At 46.2% G+C, this 20,739-nt stretch overlaps 1 protein-coding gene across 7 annotated transcripts in view; it reads left to right on the top strand.

Annotated features, from left to right (window-relative positions):
* CCDC28A (coiled-coil domain containing 28A) overlaps window positions 1-20,339 on the top strand; it is a 35,016-nt gene extending 14,677 nt beyond the window's left edge. For 4 of the 7 annotated variants that reach the window (XM_085857723.1, XM_085857722.1, XM_085857724.1 and 1 more), the window contains 2 exons: window positions 11,097-11,119; window positions 18,858-20,339. In XM_085857723.1, coding sequence (XP_085713849.1) covers window positions 11,097-11,119; window positions 18,858-18,930 — 96 coding nt within the window. In that variant the 3' untranslated portion in view covers window positions 18,931-20,339. Of the gene's footprint in view, window positions 1-11,096; window positions 11,120-18,853 lie in introns of all 7 variants that reach the window. The other 3 variants (XM_085857726.1, XM_085857727.1, XM_085857728.1) reach the window with 3 other exon arrangements.
* Window positions 20,340-20,739: the final 400 nt, after the last annotated feature.

Here is a 20,739-nt window from a genome sequence, read left to right as displayed (position 1 = left end):
AAAATCAACTATTTACCACAGCAAAATCTGGCCTACTTGTCAAATTTATTATGTGCAACAAGTAACAGCTTCCAAAATAATTACACTGGCACTTCAATGCATGACATTTTTGAAACATGACATTTTTTACGCGCGTCTGCTATCACTAAATTAAGGGCGGATAATCAGATTTAACGATGGCAGACGCGTGTAACGGTGTAGACGCGCGCATAGATGACGAAAAAACGTAAACTGCAAGGTACTGTACAGTATCGTATTCTGTAACTCGCATTAAAAAAAAAAATTTCCCTGAATTTTAAAAACCGGTAGATTAAGCATGTAAAATCGGTAGCCGGTAGATAGCCTCGAAAATCGGTAGTCTACCGGCTAAATCGGTAGGGTTAGTAGGTATACATTATGCATTATCTGTGAATCGCCCCACATGCCAAACATCAATACGGAGTTTGGGAGATGGTTGTGACTTTAAACTTCAGATTTATCTGAAAATCATCTGTGGTATAAATCCTCATTCATCACAAGGTACCAAAATCATTCACAACTACTTTTACAAATCATTTTTTCAAATCATTCCAAATCAACCACATTTCTATTGCATTTTAAGCACGAATCAAATCAAATTTTGAAATTATTTCTCTCACGTCGTCGGGCATGGCATGTGCAATTCGATACCGCAGCACAATAGCCAATAGCCAATAGCCAAGCCAAGCCCCTTTTTCCTTTGAATCTGCATATGAATCGGGTCTCGGGCTCATAAATCTCTTCCAGCCGCACTAACAGCTTGCCCAGCACTTAAACCTGCCGGGTTTAGTAATTACAAATCCTCACAATGCCAGGGAGAGCTCACCTCCCAAGTGGACTTCACCTTCCGAATATATTCCACATTCACAATTGTTATTTCAATTTATCCAAAATCCCTATGGCCTTTAAATAAAACTTTAACACTTGCTTCCCTAAATGGACTTCACTTTAAACAGATTCAGTGGAGAGGGTTGGCCCGTACAGTGTAGCTCGTGACCTTCGCGTTATAAACACAAAGCCAAAAATGCATACAAAATTATCAAACGGTGAGAAAATCCGAGCCTTGATCCATTTCACTCCCACAGCTTGACCCAGCACGAGTCCGTCCCCAGACTGTCTTGCCGAGGTGGCTTTAATTATTTAATATTACCCTATGAATGTCCTTCTCTCTTCACGCTTTATCTGCTGCAATATTATTTCTAACAAGACATTCATGTATCACATCGTCCAGCAATCTCAAATTCCCCATCGAGCTCACAATTGCTTCCAATTCAGACCCCCACCGATTGAATTCTCTCTCTCTCTCTCTCTCTCTCTCTCTCTCTCTCTCTCTCTCTCTCTCTCTCTCTCTCTCTCTCTCTCTCTCTGGCAAAAAACACTCCCAATGACATCCGCCCTGCACCGCAAATCAACAACACGTGCAGGATCGGTCACCATCGTCTCCTCTGGAATCGGTGTGCGCATTTCACCTCATCCAAAGTCTTCACAATCTACGATGACGACCAATCTCTATCTCCATTTTCCGTCACACATGCATATCAACTTTCAAAGCCAAATCCCAACAGAGCACGTTTCATTGGAGAGAAATCTATTGGACTCGCACAAGTTTCATTTCTCCACTCACTCAGCAACACATGCATCTCAATGCAAATCACCAGCGACGCTCCCAGCCGGTCAATCGTCTCCTGCACCCCACAAAAGGTTTCGTGCAAATCATTGCATTTACAAATCCGTAACACCTCCACACAATACAATACAACAGCCTCACAGCAAGCAAACCAGAAATACAAACAGGTAACTCGACGAATATTCATAACACTTATTCGTTTCCCACTTAACCATTTATCTTGCTCGTTTACCTCGCCCATTTACCTGGGTCGGAAATATTGCTTGCACGTCTCTAGACCTCTTAATTTCCTTCCTTCGCAGCCTCTGTGGCCTTTTTGTATCGGGTCTACACTCCGACCTTGCGACCAAGAGGAGACCTATCTCGGCCTCTCTCACTCGCTGCTCTGTCTCTGTCTCTCACAGAATCAGGTCCATACCCATAAAACATATACCTCGCGCATGTCCTCTGCGCGGTCTGTGGCATGTCGCTTCGTCATGCCCAATCTCATCACCTTTCCCACCTGTATTTCCCATCTTTCAAACAGGTCACAAATACCATATAATCCGTCAATGCTCAAAAATACAATAAAACACAAATTACAATAATGCTCTAAATGCTGGATAGCACTTTTCTAAAACAACTATAATACTTATCGTTTGAATCATTTCCCCTCAGGCCTATCAATAAAATTCTCCGACATGTACTTTCCTTTGTTCTCGATGTACGTTACCTGATAAGAACAGCCCCGTTGTCAGAGGGAAAGGGCGAATGCTCTCCGCTTACCATGCTCAAGCGATTGCTGTCCCTCCAGACCATGGACCGCCTCCAGGGAGTTAGTACATCCCTGACGAGCCCCCATTTGTTGTGGAATTTATTTTCTTAACATTTTATTTGTTGTATTACTTTTAATTAACCGTTTAACTGACTCGATGTAAATCCTGTCCACTGAAATCTGACAGACACCGATTAATTCACTACCACAACGTGAAAGTACATCACATCAGAGAGTTTTATTATACTTGGTACTTGGCTAGTACCAAGGAGCACAAGCCACCGAGATGGTGAGACATCTTCAATGATTTGCACTAAAACAAGATTACAATTTCCTGGTATTTATAATGCTTTCAGGCAGAGAGTGGAGGGGGCTGTTAAACCTTAAACAAAGAACTCAAACTGCAATACGTGTCTTCTAGGTGAAAAGCAAATGATGTAATCATAAGAAAAGTTACTGTTATCAACCAGGTCACTTTGTTCCATAGCAAGACATTCCTTTTATCAACATTTAGGTCAAAGACTCTTGGCTAAAGGAAAAACATCACTGACAGCCAATTCGACTTGTAGCATAAAAATTACATTTATAAAACACCAGCAACGATTACAAATTAGAGTACATTAATATAATTATTTTCTTCCACAAAGTAATACTGGCATTCTTCTCAAAGTAATACTTGCATTCCTGTACTCTGCCGAGCGCCACCTGTGCACGCAGCTGTCTGCACGAGTGTCCTTTTGCACAGTAACCACAATACTTATTTGATTTAAGTTGCCTTTTGCCACAATGTATGCTTTAGCAACATTTCAAATTATGAGCTATATATTATTGATCCGTAACAACACTTCTGACAGAGAAAGTAGATTGTCTAAGCTGAGATTTAGTGCTGTTTCCTTATCTTCACTCGAAGCACCTGCTCCCTTCAGGATCCACCAGGGGGTCATGTTATTATTTTTATGATTATAACCACAGCAGTGTACCTACCCCATGGGTGATATTTCTATGATTATAAACACAGTACCCACCCCATGGGTGATATTTTTATGATTATAATCACAACACTGTATCCAACCCATGAGTGATCTTGTTCCAAACGTACAACCCATTCTTCTGACACATCCCTTTATTTGGGCAGTGTATAGGAAACAGACAGATGCCTCAATCGCTCCCAAAAATATGAAGCGAAAACATGCACACTGCCTTTGTGTAATTATCTATTATTATAGATGTCAGTTTGTGTCCGTCAGTCCGACGGTCTCCTCCATAACTACATAACCATGAAACCTCGTGGCCCCGAACTTTGCATGTATACTAAGGAAACTCCAAGGTGGTGCATGAATGAAAATTTGTTGTTTGGGTTAATTTAAACACCCCCTTTGAAGATAGTTTAGGGGGTGCTCATCACGAAAACCCAAAATAAGCCTTACCAAGATGGCGGCGCGCCATCTTGGTCAGCCCTCTATCAGCTCGCAAGAGTCTTTAGCCACCATTTTTTTTGGCCTGGTCAACAATGCCTTGGAACAGGCCGCAACGATTTCTTGATAGTAGTTATTTTTTCCACTTCGCTCACTTGTATCATCGAATGCCTGATCATAATACCTAAAAATTGCTGGATGCATTGCAATGCTTATGAACACCCAGAGATGCCAGCGTTGGTGGCTTTATTTAATTTCTGCACATGCCATAAGCTCTAGAATCTCTGCATTTCAGCCAAATTTCAAAGTTTTAACTTCTTTATTGACTTCAGCAGGAGTTCCTACCACTAAAAAGTGTTCATTTGTCCTATTCGAACATTGCTTGGGCGTTTCCGGGTGCATGGGTATATATAACCGATCGGCGATTGGTCATTGCTTGCCAAGCCAGCTCTCCCGTTGGAGTACTTGCTTGAGTACTTAAGCCACTTGGCGGGTGCTCACCAAGCTGCTTGCTTGTTCATTCCAAAGCTGCCAGAAGAGAGACCCGTCACTTTGCTGATGGAAATACCAATGTTTGCTTTATTGCTAAAAAAAAAAAAGAAACCAAAAAAAGAAGTCTTTTCTTTCAAGCTTCTAGGTCTCACTATCTGCCATGACCTTTCCTGGGAAAGTCACATTTCCAACCTCGCCTCAAAAGCCAGTCGCCGACTGGGAATCCTCCGTCGTGCTAAGTCCTTCCTCGGCCCTCTTGAGCTCCTGACCACTTACAAAGCTTTTGTCCGTAGCCTGATGGAGTACTGCTCTCCCCTCTGGGCTGGTGCTCCTGCCTCCCACCTTTCTCGGCTTCACGCTGTCGAAACCAGGGCATTTAAGATCATCGGCATCTCCCGCAATGAAGCTGAGTCTTTGGGCCTCTCACTCGATCACCGCAGGTTGGTCGGTGATCTTTCTGTCTTCTACCGACTCCTCTCCAGCCTTGCCCCCCCCTGCTCTCTCTGCGATTTGTCCCCACCACATTTCCACAGGACGCTCAAGGTCCGCCAACAACCCCCTTCTGGTAAAACTACCAAAATCACGAATCACTGCTCATCTTCACTCTTTCATTCCTCTTTTTTCCCGCCTTTGGAATAAACTTCCTCACTCTATTCTTTCCCATTCTTCCCTCCAGGCTTTCAAAACAGCTGTTCACCACCACCTCTTATCTTCCCCCATCCAAATCCTCGATCTTTTCTACCCCCGATAATCCACCCAAGCCCACTTCCTTCATTTCTCCTGCTTTCCTTCCTGAAAGTCCCTGAAATGTCCATCTTCTCTTCGCCATGTTCCCCGTCCCATCCCCATCCCTCTCCCTTCCACAGTTCACTTAATGTGTCTGTTCCCCACTGTTTTGTCCCTTCCACTCCCGCCCCTCTTGTCTCATGTCTCCTTGCTGTGAGTTGTGTGTTAGCTCTCATACGAGCCTCGACCAAGGTATACAAAAAAAAAAAAAATAAATAAAAAAAACCAACAAACAAACAATTTTTCACCCTTTAAAATTTCACATTTAATTTTCACCCATTAAAAATCATGCGAATTAATTATTGAAATATCAGCTGCTTTTTCGTATCCTTTTCTCACCTGTGTTGCAAGTACAATGACCTGCTTTGTGATACTTTAAAAGGTGGTGTTTAATCAGCATTTTCTCAATCGAATCAATATGAGAAAAGGGATTGAATGAAACTCATTATTATAAATGAAGAAGAAGATGGAGGGAGAGATTTTCTGCCCAGTTTTATGAAGAACACAGCGGTTAGAAGACAGCGTTGCAATTTGGGCGCATCATCCGTTCAATGCCCAGGTACACTGCCCACTGTCCCCTCACAATTCCTTCCCTTGCCCTTATGCTGCTTTCCATTCCCCTTACGCTGCCTCACGCTGCCTTCTTCGCCTCCTCTCACACTGCCATCTTCCCCTCCTCTCGCGCTGCCTTCTTCGCCTCCTCTCGCGCTGCCTTCTTCGCCTCCTCTCGCGCTGCCTTCTTCGCCTCCTCTCGAGCTGCCTTCTTCGCCTCCTCTCGCGCTGCCTGCTTCGCCTCCTCTCGTGCTGCCTTCTTCGCCTCCTCTCGCGCTGCCTTCTTCGCCTCCCCACGAGCTGCCTTCTTCGCCTCCTCTCGCGCTGCCTTCTTCGCCTCCCCTCGCGCTGCCTTCTTCGCCTCCTCTCGCGCTGCCTTCTTCGCCTCCTCTCGCGCTGCCTTCTTCGCCTCCTCTCGCGCTGCCTTCTTCGCCTCCTCTCGCGCTGCCTTCTTCGCCTCCTCTCGCGCTGCCTTCTTCGCCTCCTCTCGCGCTGCCTTCTTCGTCGCCTCTCGCGCTGCCTTCTTCGTCGCCTCTCGCGCTGCCTTCTTCGCCGCCTCTCGCGCTGCCTTATTCGCCGCCTCTCGCGCTGCCTTATTCGCCGCCTCTCGCGCTGCCTTCTTCGCCTCCCCTCGCGCTGCCTTCTTCGCCTCCTCTCGCGCTGCCTTCTTCGCCTCCTCTCGCGCTGCCTTCTTCGCCTCCTCTCGCGCTGCCTTCTTCGCCTCCTCTCGCGCTGCCTTCTTCGCCTCCTCTCGCGCTGCCTTATTCGCCGCCTCTCGCGCTGCCTTATTCGCCTCCTCTCACACTGCCATCTTCCCCTCCTCTCGCGCTGCCTTCTTCGCCTCCTCTCACGCTGCCTTCTTCGCCTCCTCTCGCGCTGCCTTCTTCGCCTCCTCTCGAGCTGCCTTCTTCGCCTCCTCTCGCGCTGCCTTCTTCGCCTCCTCTCGTGCTGCCTTCTTCGCCTCCTCTCGCGCTGCCTTCTTCGCCTCCCCACGAGCAGCCTTCTTCGCCTCCTCTCGCGCTGCCTTCTTCACCTCCCCTCGCGCTGCCTTCTTCGCCTCCTCTCGCGCTGCCTTCTTCGCCTCCTCTCGCGCTGCCTTCTTCGCCTCCTCTCGCGCTGCCTTCTTCGCCTCCTCTCGCGCTGCCTTCTTCGCCTCCTCTCGCGCTGCCTTCTTCGCCTCCTCTCGCGCTGCCTTCTTCGTCGCCTCTCGCTGCCTTCTTCGCCTCTCCCGCTGCCTTCTTCGCCGCCTCTCGCGCTGCCTTATTCGCCGCCTCTCGCGCTGCCTTATTCGCCGCCTCTCGCGCTGCCTTATTCGCCGCCTCTCGCGCTGCCTTATTCGCCGCCTCTCACGCTGCCTTCTTCGCCGCCTCTCGCGCTGCCTTCTTCGCCGCCTCTGCTGCCTGTGACTATTAAGCCGCCTCTCGCGCTGCCTTCTTCGCCGCCTCTCGCGCTGCCTTCTTCGCCAGCCTCTCGGCTGCCTTCTTCGCCGCCTCTCGCGCTGCGCATCGCCGCCTCTCGCGCTGCCTTGTGCGCCGCCTCTCGCGCTGCCTGATCGCCGCCTCTCGCGCTGCCTTGATCGCCGCCTCTGCGCTGCCTTGTCGCCGCCTCTCGGCTGCCTTGTCGCCGCCTCTCACGCTGGCTTATTCGCCCCCTCTCGCGCTGCCTTATTCGCCGCCTCTCGCGCTGCCTTATTCGCCGCCTCTCGCGCTGCCTTGTCGCCGCCTCTCGCGCTGCCAGCAGTCGCCGCCTCTCGCGCTGCCTTATTCGCCGCCTCTCGCGCTGCCTTGTCGCCCGCCACCTCTCGCGCTGCCTGTATTCGCCGCCTCTCGCGCTGCGCTTGTCGCCGCCTCTCGCGCTGCCTTATTCGCCGCCTCTCGCGCTGCCTTATTCGCCGCCTCTCGCGCTGCCTTATTCGCCGCCTCTCGCGCTGCCTTATTCGCCGCCTCTCACGCTGGCTTATTCGCCCCCTCTCGCGCTGCCTTATTCGCCGCCTCTCGCGCTGCCTTATTCGCCGCCTCTCGCGCTGCCTTATTCGCCGCCTCTCGCGCTGCCTTATTCGCCGCCTCTCGCGCTGCCTTATTCGCCGCCTCTCGCGCTGCCTTATTCGCCGCCTCTCGCGCTGCCTTATTCGCCGCCTCTCGCGCTGCCTTATTCGCCGCCTCTCGCGCTGCCTTATTCGCCGCCTCTCGCGCTGCCTTATTCGCCGCCTCTCGCGCTGCCTTCTTCGCCGCCTCTCGCGCTGCCTTCTTCGCCGCCTCTCGCGCTGCCTTCTTCGCCGCCTCTCGCGCTGCCTTCTTCGCCGCCTCTCGCGCTGCCTTATTCGCCGCCTCTCGCGCTGCGTTATTCACCGCCTCTCGCGCTGCCTTATTCGCCGCCTCTCACGCTGCCTTATTCGCCGCCTCTCACGCTGCCTTCTTCGCCGCCTCTCACGCTGTCTTCTTCGCCACCTCTCTGTGTGAATCAGCTGTGTCTGCTGTGTGAATATGATCATCTTAATGGGGGGTGAGCAGGATATGTGAGTGGGGAAGTCCCCTTTTCTGGAACTCGCTGACATATATATGTGTTCCCATTGTTTTGCCAAAGGCGCCCCTCCTCACCAGCTCATCCAGCAAAGCATTATTTTTCATGTGGAAAACTCTACTTGCAATGTCTGGCCGGTCAAAAGAGTTTTGTCCTGGATGGAGTGCTTCTTGAATTCTGGCCATTTGCAGTTGCATGTAAATATCATGAAAAGATCTAACAGCCACAGAGTCTTGGAACTGCATGTGGAAGTCCCGTGGCTGCCAATGAATGTGGTTGGCAGAATCACACACCTCCCTGCAGCCACATCACCATCATCTCCTGCAGCATCATGTTCTGCCACTGCTTCCTGCAGATGATTGTAGACATCTGCATGCATCTGCCTTTGCCCCTTGGGGCTTTTCACCCATCTTAGTCGCTGGTGCTCCACCTTGGCAAAGCTCATGCACCAGTATTCTTGAAAATGTTGCTCACCACGGTATAATGGGTTTGATAAATTTAGGCAGTACTGCATGTGGAAGGAATAGAAAACTGTTGGTGAGAAGTTTTGTAAGCCAAGATGCCAGCCATCAGTGCCATGGGCAAACAGGAGCACAAAGTGTAGTGCACCATGAACACGATTGGTGTCATGGATTTTCTGCAGACCACCACCATACAGGCGCTGCACGACATCCCCGCTGCCAGCCTCCTCATCTTCCATCAGCACTGATACCTCATTAAAGCCAGGGTTGTAGCGACGTGGGTGCTGCCTAGCTGGCTTTTGGTTGGCATCAATAATCAACTTTGCATGGACAATGGCAACTGCTGTCGAGTCACAGTCCTTAATGACGTCCTGGACATGTGGGTTGCAGTGACGTAGCTCCTGTTGCAGCTCCCTAAGTACAGCTGCGAGCCAAGGCACAGTGAGCTGCAGATGTTCTTGCAGGTAGATTCATGTTATTGAGTCTCACCATCTCCCTGTTTTCCGTTGAATTAACACCAGGTAGGGTTGACTCAGCCTGCCATCCTTCTCAGGTCGGCAAAATGAGTTCCAGTGTACTGGTATTGGGGCACAGCATCAGCGGCATAGTCACACCCCAACAAAATGATAGTTACCCCGCAGCCAAGCTGCCATATGCAAGAAGAAGAAGAATGAGTGTAAAACGGAAACAAGCGTGTTGAGAAACAGCATATGGCAAGGTATTACTGTATATGTGCATACATACATGAGGTCTTCATTACCCTTTGTTAGCCTTCTCATTTAAATTGAATGTTATATTTTGAACACGAATCGGAACATGAATAGGAAGACAAGTCTTTCGTTTTACCAAACGTTGGCTCAGAATTAGTCTCAATTGCACATGTACAGAGAGGAGTGATAATTATTTTACTCTGTATGCCTGCCTGGCAATCAAACAAAATTTAAAATCATTGCAAAGAGGAAACTTACTGTTTTTAAGGACACTATAAATGACACAAACAACAGGCATAAACAACTCATGTAACCTATTATACAGGGTGGTTTGATAGGCACTGGAGAAATGGTGGTAAAACTTGGAATTTATTTACTTACTTATGCCTTTAATCCTTTACTCAAATTGAATTATATGCTTGAAGACTTCATAAAACAAATCACCTTCATAATATTTCCAAGAACCATGCTATATTATATATCGATATATAGCATGAGAGGGTGTGGCATGTGTATTGGAGTGAAGAAGAGGCCACCATTATGGATGTGTACCGATCAATAAAGCCTCCATTTCCTAATTTGCGACAACATCGTCTTATTACATTGTGTAAGGATGGTTAGAATACAAGACCGATTCAGTAGTGCTAACCTTTCAGATTTTTTAAACCATCTTTCAAATCACCATTTTGTTTAAATTGAAGTACAGGACCGCCTTGCCGTTTGTGTGTTTTCCCCTTCGCGGATTCTCTCTGTCACGATGAATTTATTGAAGCAAGGTTTGCGAATTGCAGTCAATGCGCTCAAATAATTGCGGGTTGGTGAACTATTTTCCACATTTATTCACCGAATTAACATGGGAAACGCAGTAACCCCTTCAAACCCTCCAACATCACCACCACCCTCATCTCCATCAACTCGTCTATCGTCACCTCACATTAATCGGTAAAGTTTATCATCATTATTATTAAAGCTAAGTTTCATGATCTTAATAACTCAAGAAAATAAACTTTATTAAATGCTCTTAATAACTCTTTTATTCATGAAAATAAATAGCACAAAAACAATGCACAACCATGTTAATTAACGGTTCAGTTTGGACAAATTTTTAAGTTGAAGTCCTGAACCACATTTTTCTAATTACCTTCTAAGTTTGCGCATCGCAGATTTGCAGTTCACGGGGATGTTCAAGAATGTGATCCCCACAAAAACAGCAAGGCTCTCCTGTATAAATGTTAACACTGCATGGGGGTATCGTGTTCTCTGAACTCTCTAGTTTAATAGGATGTTTTTTGACCTGTTCTTAAGGTTCTGAGGCTCAAACAGATATTTGTTGTGAGCCTGGCTTGACATAACATTACTGAATGGATTGTATCATTCAGCCCATCCCCAATACTACTCTTCCTCTTTTGTTTGTTGCAATCCAACTGATTTTTCTTGCCTTTGGGTGAAACTTATGTCCATAGTTTTGCTCTCTTCTTGGAGATTGTTGAAGTCATTATTTATTGGCCACGTGTTACATAATAGCAAATAGTCTATTTGGAATGCCTTTTTTCAGGGGGAAAAAAAAACATTTTGCAGCCATGTTTTCATTCAGAATCCACTGATGTTTCATCAATATACGACAGTATGATAAATGTTGATACCTGCATCGTGTGTCGACCATTTGCAGTTAAATTGTGCAATTTACGCTGAATGATGTGGTGTATTATCTCAACGATACGTTAAGTTTTCTCCTCTTGCCCTTTCCCCACTTCTCAACAGCTTGAAGATCTCAGCTCCTCCATGTATCCTTTAAGTTGAACGAATCTCACGGTTTGTCAGAAAAATTTGGTGTTGACGTGGTTTTTGTCTGTTCAGGCCTCAGGTCTGACACACAATCGGTTTCTTTTTTCCTGCGTGTCTTCCTCTCACTTTGTTCTTCTATTGTACTTCTCCCTCTTCTTCTACAATCTAAACCCTTGGAGCACAGTCAAGACAATCATGAAGAAGTGGAAGACATATGGTACCATCAAGACCTGACCGAGATCAGGCTGTCGCTCCAAACTGGATGACCAAGCAAGGAGGGGACTGATCAAAGGCCACCAAGATGCCAATGGCAACTTTTAAAAAGCTATATGCCTTTATGGCAAAGACTGGTCACTGTGTGCAGGTGACAGCGATATTCCAAACACTCCACAAGTCTGGCCTGTAGTGTGGCAAGAAGGAAGCCATTACTCAAAAATACCCACCTTGAGTCCCATTTGAGGTATGCAAAAAAACCTCTGGCGATTCTGAGGTCGTGTGGCAAAGTTTTTTTTTGTGGAATGACAAAACCACGATGGACCTTTTTGGCCAAAATGCAAAACGTTCCATTTGGCACAATCCCAACACAGCACATCACCCAAAGAACACCATCATCCCTACTGTGAAGCATGGTGGTGGTCGTATCATGGTATGGGGATCTTTCTCTTCAGCAGGGACTGGGGCACTTGTCAGGATAGAAGGGGAAAATGGTTGGGGCAAAATACAGAAATATCCTCGAGGAAAACCTGCTGTCCTCCACAAGAAAGCTGAAATTGCGACAGAAGTTCACCTTTCAACGTGCCAACGACCCGAAGCACACAGACAGAGCTACACTGGAGTGGCTACGGAATAAAAAGATAATTGTCTTTGAGTGGTACAGTTCTCAACCTAAATCCAATCGAAAATCTGTGGCATGACTTGAAGATTGCTGTCCATCAATGCTCCCCACACAACTTCACTGAGCTTGAACAGTTTTGTGCAGAATATTGAGCAAATATTACCCAATAAAGGTGTGCAAAGTTGGTGGAGACCTATCCCAACAGACTCACAGCTGTAATTGCTGTCAAAGGTGCTTCCACCAAGCATTAACTCAGGGGGGGTGGACACTTATCCAAACCAAGATATTCTAGTTTTGTATTTTTAATTTCTGAAATTTGGAGAATTTGTTTTTCACTTGGACATTGTGTGTTATGATGTGTAAATAAAGGGGGAAAAGTCTGATTTAATGCAATGTAATTCCAGGCTACAAGGTACAAAAGGTGAAAAATTGAAAGGGGGTTTTGACTTTCTGTAGGCACTGTATACTGGACACCTAAATTTCCTCTGATATTGATAAACTCATAACCATCCATCCCAACTCTGTTCTTGATGTGTGGTGATTTCAACTTTCACCACACTGACTTAATATTGACTCTGCAAAACCAACCTTGGCATTGCAGCAAAAGCCTCCTGCCTTTCTGTGGGTTTGATCCATTTTGTAAATTTATCAATCTGGATTTTTGCAACCGATACCTCAACCCAAACCCTGGACTTCATAATGACTAATGTTCCATCGAATCTCTGATATTCCTCCTCTGCCCCCTTTAGCTCCTCTAACCACTTTTTTGTGAAAGCACATACAGTGCCTTGAGAAAGTATTAACACCCCTTGAGTTTTTCACAATTTGTTGTATCAAAATATCTTGTATCAATAAGTATTCAAACCCCCCTCCCCCCCCCCGAGTTAATACTTTGTAGAAGCACCTTTGGCAGTGATTATAGCTTCGAGTTTTCTTGGGTATGTCTGAATCACCTTTGCACATCTAGATTTGGGGATTTTCTCCCATTCGTCCTTGCAGATTTGTTCATGCTCTGTCAAGTTGGATAGGGAGCGTTGGTGAACAGCAATGTTCAAGTTTCCACAGATTCTCGATGGAATTCAACTCTGGGCTTTGGCTGGACCATTCAAGGACTTGTACATTCTTGTTCTAAAGCCATTCCAGTGTTGCTTTGGCTGAATGCTTGAGGTCATTGTCCTGTTGGAACACAAATCTTCACCACACTCTCAGGTCTTTTGCACTAAGAAGCAGGTTCTCCTCAAGGATTTGCCTGTATTTGGCTCCGTTCCTTGTTCCCTCTATCTTTCCAAGTCTTCCAGTCCCTGCCGCTGAAAAGCATCTCCATAGCATGATGCTGCCACCATCATGCTTCACTGTCGGGATGGTGTTTGGTGGGTGATGAGCTGTGCTCGGTTTTCGCCAGATGTAGTGCTTTGCATTCAGGCCAAATAATTCAATTTTTGTCTCATCCGACCACAGAATCGTTTGCTTCATGCTCTCAGTCTCATTTACATGCCTTTTTGCAAACTCCAGGCATGCTGCCATGTTCCTTTTTCTCAGGAATGGCATCCATCTGGCCATTCTCCCACAAAGCCGAGATTTGTGAAGTGTTGCAGAGACTGTTGTCCTTCCGACAGGTTCTCCCATCTCAACCAAGGAACTCTAGTTCTGTCAGAGTGGTCATTTGGTTCTTTGTCACCTCCCTGACCAAGGTCCTTCTTGTCCCGTTGCTCAGTTTGGTCAGACAGCCAGCTCGATGAAGAGTCTGGGTAGTTCCATATTCTTTCCATTTCCTGATGAAGGAACTCACTGTGCTCTTGGGAACTTTCAACATTCTGGAAATTGTTTTATATCCTTCCAAAGGTCTATGCCTCCTCACACTTTTATCTCGTAGTTCTACGGACAGTTCCTTGGACTTCATGATGGGGTCTCTGTTCTGACATGCACTGTCAACTGTGTGACCTTGTATAGAAAGGTGTGTTTATTTCTAAATTATGTTCATTTAATTGAATTGGCTACAGGTCGTCTCTAATCAAGTTGTAGAGACGTCTCAAGGATGAGCAAAGGAAATTGGATGAACCTGAGCTCAAGTTGGAGTGTCATAGCAAAGGGGTTGAATACTTTTTGATGCAAGACATTCCTTTCAGCTCTTCATTTTTAATTGATTTCGAACTTTTTTTTTTAATTCCACTTTGTCATTATGGGGTATTTTGTGTAGATTGGTGAGGAAAATTTTAAATCTGATCCATTTTGAATTCAGGCTGTAACACAACAAAAAGTGATAAAAGTTGAGGGATGTGAATACTTTCTGAAGGCACTGTACTCTGGCTATTATAAGGGAACATCCTCAATGGCAAAATGTGGCTCTTCACACTGACCAACTGGCAGGGATTGCAATCTGCCCTCTTAAAGTATTTGGGTAACCATCTCCACAGCACCTGATATTGACTCTGCTTGGGAATACTTTCACAAAAGTCTGCTTTTTTCCAACACCAGTTCATCCCATCCCACTGTGGTATTCTAGCCATCCTCTCTGCCTGAACACACTGAATTATATGGGAAGAAAGTTGAAGTCAAGCAGCTTCCTTTCTCAATATTGAATGCTAACCCGCTTGAGAGTAACTTTAGTTCATTCCGTAAGACTCACAACAAGTGTGTGTCCATGCTGAGAACAGCCAGAAAACACCATCTTGCAAATCTCAAGGCTGAACTCTCCAACCAGTGTCCTTCCTCCATGTCATCATGATGCCTTGTCTCCTCCATGTAACCTCAAATGGCATCGCTGCAGACTTTGTCCAAAATAATGCAGAATGCCAAAAGTCTGTGAATGTCTCCAAATCTCATGTACGCAACCCATCCCAATCTGTCTCCGTCTTACCTCCTCGTACCCACTGGCTCCTGTGCCTTGCAACCTTATCACCCGAGAAAGTAAATAAACTTCTGTCCAGCCTTAACCCTGCTTTGGTGACAGGCCCAGTCGGCATCAGCACCCATGTTGTCAAACCCTGCTCTGTCATTCCTGCTTTCATGTTATCTTCCCTATATTCTCAGTCTATCCTTCTCCTTTGGCCACCTCCCATAGACCTGGGACTCAACAAAGCCACACCCATCAACAGGAATACAGAAAAAAAAAGATTGTATCAACTATACACCAATGAGCTGACTTGCATTTACAAGCATATTGATGAAATACAATTTTTGCTGCTGATGTCAGATCTTTCCTGTTTTCAAACAGCCTGATCTCTGACCTTCAGTTTGGATTCTGTCCTGGTCACTCAGTTGCTGCTGCTCTTTCAGAAATGGTTGGAGCTTCTAAATCTCAATGACGAGGTCAGTATCGTCTCCTTGGGCATATTTCTGACATTGGATACAGTGTAGGATCCTGCTTTGCTTACCAAGCTCTTCTGCCTGTGGCATAGAAGACTGCCTCAATTCCTGAATTTGTGATTTCCTCCACTCAGGCAGTCAATGTATTATCATCAATGGAACTCTCTCCTCCTTGCTCCCAGTGGAGGCTTGAGTACCCCAAAGCAGTGTTTTGGGTCCACTCTTCTTCATCTACATAAAGGACCTCTCTTATGATCTGGAAAACACTCTGCTTCCTTTTACAGACATCTACACTGTCATACACGACCACATCACACTGCAAGGCAGAAAACAGCTGCATCACTCTCTGCTGATCTGGAATCGATTAGATGCTCGGCTGTTTTTATTTTTATTTTTGTATACCTTGTCGAGGCTCGTATGAGAGCAAACGCACAACGCACAGCAAGGGGGGCATGAGACAAGAGTGGGGGGGGGGGAGTGGGAAGGACAAAACAGTGAGGAACAGAGACATTAGGTAATCTGTGGAAGGGAGCGGATGGGGCGGGGAACACGGGGTATACAAGATGGACATTACAGGGACTTTCAGGAAGGAAAGCAGGGAATTTGAAGGAGGTGGGTTTGGGGTGGATTAACGGGGGTAGAAAGGATTGAGGATTAGGATGGTGGACGATAAGAGGTAGTGGTGAACAGCTGTTTTGAAGGCCTGGAGGGAAGAATGGGATTGAACAGAGTGAGGGAGTTTATTCCAAAGGCGGGAAAAAAGAGGAATAAAAGAGTGAAGGTGAGCAGTGATTCGTGATTTTGGTAGTTTTACCAGAAGGGGGTTGTCAGCGGACCTTGAGTACCCTGTGGAAATATGGTGGGGACAAATCACAGACACAGTAGGGGTGGGGGGTGCGGGGGGGCGAGACCGTAGAGGAGATGGAAGAAGACAGAAAGACCACTGACCTGCCTGCAGTGAGAGCGTGAGTGGCCCAAAGACTCCGCCTCATCGTGGTAGATACCAATGATCCGAAATGCCTTGGTTTCCACAGCGTGAAGCCGAGAAAGGTGGGAGGCAGGAGCACCAGCCCAGAGGGGAGAGCAGTACTCCATAAGGCTGCAGCCGAAAGCTTTGTACGTGGTCAGGAGCTCAGGTGGGTCAAGGAAGGACTTTGCACGATGGAGGATTCCCAGCGGAGGATTCTCAGTCAGCGACTGGCTTTGGAGGCCAGGTTGGAAATGTGGCTTTCCCAGGAAAGATCGTGGCAGATAGTGAGACCCAGAAGCTTTAAAGAAAGGACTTATTCCAGAGGATTGTTGAGAAAGTGGATGGGGGGGGGGGGGTTGCCAAACGGTCCTTTCGGAGAGACATAGTGAGAGTGTGAGATTTATCCGGATTGAAAGACGTGTTCCACGTGTTGGACCAGTTTGTCATTTTATCCAGATCTGCAGTGAGCGGCGAAGAAGCTGCTGCTTGCCGGTCTGAGGGATGACCGATGGTACGACAGAGGGTGGAGTAATCAGCAAAGAGATAAAGAGGATTTTCCAGAGAGTCGGAGAGATCGTTGATGAAGAACAGGTTCCAGAATGCTGCCTTGAGGAACTCCAGCCTGGACAGGAAGAGGGGATGAGAAAACTCCATTTAGGGCCACACGTTAACTGCGACAGGAGAGGAAGTCTGCGAGCCATGAGTGGAAATGGCCTTGGATACCATTGGAAGAGAGTTTGGTGAGCAGGGTAGGGTGCCAGACAGTGTCACAAGCACGCGATATGTCTTGGGATCCGGCTCTGATTTCATGTCCGGCATTGAGGACCTCCATCCATTGTTGGGAGAGCAGAAGCAGCATATCCAGGGTAGAGTGACCTGGTCTGAAACCAAATTGATGATCAGAAATCAGGCCATTGGAGAAGAGGAAGGATTTAATGTCTGAAGCGATGATGGATTCCATTACCTTGCTGATGATTGGGAGAAGGCTGATTGGTCTGTAGTTGCAGGGATATGTTTTTGCACCTTCTTATGCAGGGCAGTGATGTTTGCTGATTTCCTGGCAGATGACCAAGCAGTCTGATAAATGGAACATGTGCAATCGTGGAAAATATCAGTGTCCTCCTGTCGGCCTCACCATCAGCCATAACCTCTTTTCAGCTGAACACATAGTGAAGCTGGTGTCCATTACCAGCCGCAAATTGGGCATTTTCTGTCGTTCCAAGTCTTTCCTTGGAAAATCAGCTACTCACTCTACAAGGCCTTTGTTTGTCGCTCAATGTAGTAATGCTCTGGACTGTGGGCTGGTACCCCAGCATGACATCTTTGTCTACTGGATTCTGTGGAATCTAAAGCTCTCAACATTTTTGGAACCTTCCACGATGAGGCCCAAGCACAAGGTCTCTTGCTTACACATCATAGGCAAATCGATGGTCTGTTTTTGTTTTTATTTTTCTGCCTCTCCTCCAGTCGAGCTCTCTGTTCTGTCCTGCGATCCTCTCCAGCAACTCCAGGATGCACACTTTCTTCCAGTAGCCCCATCCTGGTTAAACTTCCATAATCCAGCTTGTTTGCACACCTCAACTCCTCCATGCCTCACTTCTCCTGTCTATAGAACTGTTTAACAGAGGATATGCTCCCCCATCTTTCCCTCTCGGGCTTCAGGTTGGCAGCACATTCCCACCTCATCATCTGCCATCATGACCCATGATCTTTATTACCCCCATTAACTCTTCCTTTCACAACCCTCTTACTTACTGGTTTCATGATTACCTCCTCTCCACCTGCTGCTCTCCTCCTGTTTGTTTACTCCCTTTCCAGGTTGGCAGGATAGTCTAAGAGGTACACACACTCACCTTTAAACTGTCTAGCCTGGGTTTGAATTCCGACCTAACCACAACCTTTAAACCCAGTGTTTCACAGGCGAGGTGATTCATCATTGTGTGCCATCCTTTGGATGGACATTAAACTGGGCATCCCATCTGTCGGCATTAGTTGGTGGACATTAAAGATCCCACAGCATCCTTCGTGAAGAGGTGAACCATCACTGGCATCCTGAACAAATTCCAAATTGCTGCCCTAACCTACAGATGGCATTGCATCAGCCGTACACCCACATCCTCAGCCAATGATCCTATCTCGTAGCCTTGTGCTTCTTACTAAAGAAGAAGAAGGAGATCCCTTTGCCGACTGTATACAATAGTTGCCCGCTACCTCAATGTCAGTTTAATTGTGCTCTTGAAGAGCAAAACAAAATGTTTTGAGATTTTTCAAATGAAGGGGGTTGTGAGAAGGGATGGAGTAAGGGGATGAGGGATGTATAACATTTGGGGGGAGGGGGTTAAACTTTTGCCACTTTTAATATTTAAGGGTAAAATGCAGATAGCCCATTATATGAGTGCTGCATTATAAACATGTGAACATCATATGAAAGCATTTGAAACAATAATTGGAGTCAAAGATATACATGTTACAGTTGAACCAGTCCACAAAGCCTGTAAGGCAATTTTGAACAGAGGCCGCTGACAGTATTCAGCACAGCATAAATGCCTCGAGACTGTGTTTCTCAACAGGTTATTTTGTTGTTGACATTGTATCATGACTACTTAACCTTGCATTCACCAGACAGAAGCTGCATACCTCGGATGGACAGAGCTTTCCTCAAGCAGATAAACACTGAAATCAAAGGGAAATCAAGCTGATACTCCATCAATACGATGTAATTGTGATGTCATCCTCTGGTTCTCTTTCTTGCCAGTATCATTCTGTTTTGCTGATTTTTTTTTTTTGTTGTTGTTGAAATGTAAGAATGGCATCAATGTTACACGAGTGGTATAGAGGATGGGAAAGATTTTTGTGACAACTGATTGAGTTGTGGAAGTGGAGATGAAAGAACAGGCCAGTTTGCACCACACCCTGCACAGCAAAGCTCCATTTCATAACTTCAGACTCAAGGGAAAGGAGAATTACAGTATACAATACAAGGACTTTTAAATGCAGGAAATGACAATTATGCCTGACCAAGCCATGCTGCATCCCCAGCCAAACACAAAAGTGTAACACATCCTATGACAACTAAACATGTCGAGGGACATGATGATGCAGACGAACAAATATTTAACAATAAGGAACACATTTCCTTTCTCATACTGTGTAGTTTTTATCCCCCGCCGCGTGGCGGAAGGGGGATATTGTTGTCACCCGGGTCGTCAGGCTGTCCGTCCGTCCATCCGTCCGGGCGTCAACATTTATAGCTGTGAGTGCGATAACTCAGAAATTGTTCGCCATATCAATTTGAAATTTGGGTCACATGCACCACCTGAAAAGGAAGAACCCTATTGATTTTGGGCGTGGCCGGATCCAAGAAAAAAATGTTTTTTGTAATGAATGGAAAACCGCTTATCTGATTTCAATTATTTTTGGTTACTACGTTCCTCATCCCTGGGGAACTTTTTCGAGATGATGACCAAATGGTGTCTTGTTTCCAATTCACCTCCCTCATTATCTGGAATATGTATGACCTTTTTCATTCAATGGCGGGGGATTCCCTATCTCTGATGGTATATTTATCTTTAATCAGTGCTTGCGTTTAATTGTTGTTTAAAACTCAAAGATTATTTGGGGCTCCATGTTCCTTCGAGTGAAAACTGCAGTCGTTTTTTTCTAATTGTGTTGTGAACTCGTGCTTCGCACATGCTGACCGCATCTACATCCATTCATTTGTTTGTGTGCAGCAAGTAGCTGTTTGGTTGCATCATTTCTGGGAGTGTCGCTGTGCTGTGGATGCATTGCCTTCAAGGTTAGGTCAGAAATTTGTAATTTATTTCGGGTGGTGTTGATGGAAAGACACTGTGGGGATCTTTAACATCCACCAGCTAATTCTAGCAGTGGCTCCCTCCCACCTTAACGGATCATCTGACGGACTGTGTACTCCTTGATGCAACACCATGCCTGCAAAGCACCAGGATGGCTGGTGGTTGGGAATAAGATACACACAACTTTAATGTATCCTGTCAGCCCAAATGAACCACGTGAAAACCAGCATTAACTTCCATTTGCACTTTCTACATTAATAAACAAGAAAAAGAGCAATCAGAGATTGCAGACCCTTTCCAGGACTTCTTTTGTGTGGTGTTTATGTACTGGTGTGTTATGTAATTAATAAGAGATATAATCAGAACTGCCACTTTATAACTGCTGGCAGTGATGACCGGGCGTACCAAGACATCCCGCTTTGATGCAACCCTGCTTTGATCGGACACCTGACCCTGACCCATGATAATTTAATATTTTTCTTCAATCCAATATGGCTGCCAAACCATGTGACCTATCAATTATTCCTTCACAAACTTGTACACCCATGGCTTGGGGAACATTTGTGTGGTTTCCCCTCGATCTGTCCAGCTGTTCTGGAGAAGATTTTTCTGGTAAATCCAATATGGCTGCCAAACCATGTGACATCATGTGTGTGAACCTTTTGTTCCTCATGGATAGGTAGACATCCGTGTAAA

The sequence above is a fragment of the Eptatretus burgeri genome, chromosome 15, assembly GCF_056783735.1.
Source record: "Eptatretus burgeri isolate ZD-2024b chromosome 15, Ebu_testis_v1, whole genome shotgun sequence".
Lineage (NCBI taxonomy): Eukaryota > Metazoa > Chordata > Myxini > Myxiniformes > Myxinidae > Eptatretus > Eptatretus burgeri.
Note: the sequence above shows the minus strand (reverse complement) of the source record. Positions and strands in the feature narration are given on the sequence as shown.